Source organism: Penaeus japonicus, unplaced genomic scaffold, assembly GCF_977035675.1.
Source record: "Penaeus japonicus unplaced genomic scaffold, GWHDUDI00000001_assembly GWHDUDI00000007, whole genome shotgun sequence".
In the NCBI taxonomy this organism is placed as follows: domain Eukaryota; kingdom Metazoa; phylum Arthropoda; class Malacostraca; order Decapoda; family Penaeidae; genus Penaeus; species Penaeus japonicus.
In genome coordinates this window covers 9,238,375-9,240,874 of record NW_028234409.1, presented here as the reverse complement: position 1 = coordinate 9,240,874, position 2,500 = coordinate 9,238,375, and the positions used below count along the sequence as shown (strand labels likewise).

Below are 2,500 nucleotides of genomic sequence, written 5' to 3'. Positions count from 1 at the left end.
ACTTCAGAACCCAATTTTTCAGAGAAAAACATTCTTTTTTAATTGCTTTTCAAAAATAAATGCATTACTTGTTTTACGAACCAAACATTTTCACCCTTATTGTCCATCTAAACAGAGAGAGAGAATGAGAGAATGAGAGAATGAGAGAATGAGAGAGAGAGAGAGAGAGAGAGAGAGAGAGAGAGAAAGAGAGAGAGAGAGAGAGAGAGAGAGAGAGAGAGAGAGAGAGAGAGAGAGAGAGAGAGAGAGAGAGAGAGAGAGAGAGAGAGAGAGAGAGAGAGAGAGAGAGAGAGAGTGTGAGAGTGAGAGTGAGAGTGAGAGTGAGAGTGAGAGTGAGAGTGAGAGTGTGTGTGAGAGAGAGAGAGAGAGAGAGAGAGAGAGAGAGAGAGAGAGAGAGAGAGAGAGAGAGTGAGAGAGAGAGTGAGAGAGAGAGTGAGAGAGACAGTGAGAGAGAGAGTGAGAGAGAGCGCAGAGCAGAGAGGAGAGAGCAGAGAGATAGAGAGAGAAAGAGAAAGCAGAGAGATAGAGAGAGAAAGAGAAAGCAGAGAGAGAAAGCAGAGAGAGAGCAGAGAGGAGAGAAGAGAAGAGAGAGTAGAGAGAAGAGAGAGAAGAGAAGAGAGTGTAGAGAGAAGAGAGAGGAGAGGAGAGAAGAGAGAGCAGAGAGGAGAGAAGAGAGAGCAAAAAGGAGAAAGCAGAGAGGAGAGAAGAGAGAGCAAAAAGGAGAAAGCAGAGAGGAGAGAAGAGAGAGCAAAAAGGAGAAAGCAGAGAGGAGAGAACAGAAGAGAGAGCAGAGAGGAGAGAAGAGAGAGCAAAAAGGAGAAAGCAGAGAGCAGAGAGGAGAGAAGAGAGAGCAGAGAGGAGAGAAGTGAGCAAAAAGGAGAAAGCAGAGAACAGAGAGGAGAGGAGAGAAGAGAAGAGAGAGTAGAGAGGAGAGTAGAGAGGAGAGAAGAGAGAGCAAAAAGGAGAAAGCAGAGAGCAGAGAGGAGAGAAGAGAAGAGAGAGCAGAGAGGAGAGAAGAGAGAGCAAAAAGGAGAAAGCAGAGAGCAGAGAGGAGAGAAGAGAGAGCAGAGAGGAGAGAAGAGAGAGCAAAAAGGAGAAAGCAGAGAGCAGAGAGGAGAGAAGAGAAGAGAAGAGAAGAGAGAGTAGAGAGGAGAGAAGAGAGGACAGAGAGGAGAGAGCAAAAAGGAGAAAGCAGAGAGTAGAGAGGAGAGAGGAGAAGAGAAAGCAGAGAGTAGAGAGGAGAGAGCAAAAAGGAGAAAGCAGAGAGTAGAGAGGAGAGAGGAGAAGAGAAAGCAGAGAGTAGAGAGAAGAGAGCAAAAAGGAGAAAGCAGAGAGCAGAGAGGAGAGAAGAGAGCAAAAAGGAGAAAGCAGAGAGCAGAGAGGAGAGAAGAGAAGAGAGAGCAGAGAGGAGAGAAGAGAGAGCAGAGAGGAGAGAAGAGAGAGCAGAGAGGAGAGAGGAGAGAGCAGAGAGGAGAGAAGAGAAAGAAGAGAGGAGAGCAGAGAGCAAAAAGGAGAAAGCAGAAAATAGAGAGGAGAGGAGAGAAGAGAGAGCAGAGAGGAGAGAGAAGAGGAGAGAAGAGAGAGCAGAGGGGAGAGAAGAGAGAGCAAAAATGAGAAAGGAGAAAGCAGAGAGCAGAGAGGAGAGAAGAGGAGAGAAGAGAAGAGAGAGGAGAGAAGAGAGGGCAGAGAGGAGAGAGCAAAAAGGAGAAAGCAGAGAGTAGAGAGTAGAGAGGAGAAGAGAAAGCAGAGAGGAGAGAAGAGAGAGCAGAGAGGAGAGGAGAGAAGAGAGAGCAGAGAGGAGAGGAGAGGAGAGAAGAGAGAGCAGAGAGGAGAGAAGAGGAGAGGAGAGAAGAGAAGAGAGAGTAGAGAGGAGAGAAGAGAGAGCAGAGAGGAGAGAAGAGAAAGAAGAGAGGAGAGAAGAGAGCAAAAAGGAGAAAGCAGAGAGAAGAGAGAAGAGAAGAGAAGAGAGAGCAGAGAGGAGAGAAGAGAGAGCAAAAAAGAGAAAGCAGAGAGGAGAAGGTGAAGGTGAAGGTGGAGATGCAGTGAAGATGAAGATGAAGATGAAGATGAAGATGAAGATGAAGAAGGGAAAAAGGAGAAAGAAGAAGAAATTAATAAATTCAATTCAAAAAATAAAAAAAAAACACAATACCAAAAACCAGCAGATTATACATACCTCAATAATTTTACCCAGGATGCTACGGAAACGCATCTGGAGGGCCTCGGCCTTCTTTTTCAGCAGTGAGTGACCTTTCTGAGCTCCAGTGAGACGGCCTTTCATCATAGTCTGGGCCCTGAAATGTAGCGACAGAATATGGTGATTGTGTAATGCATGGGATGTTTCTCCACTGTCTTACAAGCTATAATGATTTTCCATATCATTATAGATAGTAATGTCATATTGAATATATAATGTTTGAGGAAATATGTATAGATATATTTTTCAAATAGATAAAAATCTATCCACATCAGTAACCTTAAAAAAACAAAAACATTATGA

General features: G+C 44.6%; 1 protein-coding gene across 1 annotated transcript in view; it reads right to left on the bottom strand.

Moving 5' to 3' along the window:
• LOC122249207 (V-type proton ATPase subunit Vha36-1) overlaps nt 1–2,500 on the bottom strand; it is a 15,179-nt gene that overhangs the window by 10,695 nt on the left and 1,984 nt on the right. Inside the window, exon 2 of the mRNA XM_086538391.1 lies at nt 2,177–2,294. Within this exon, the coding sequence (XP_086394517.1) occupies nt 2,177–2,294 (118 nt within the window). The remainder of the gene's footprint in view (nt 1–2,176; nt 2,295–2,500) is intronic.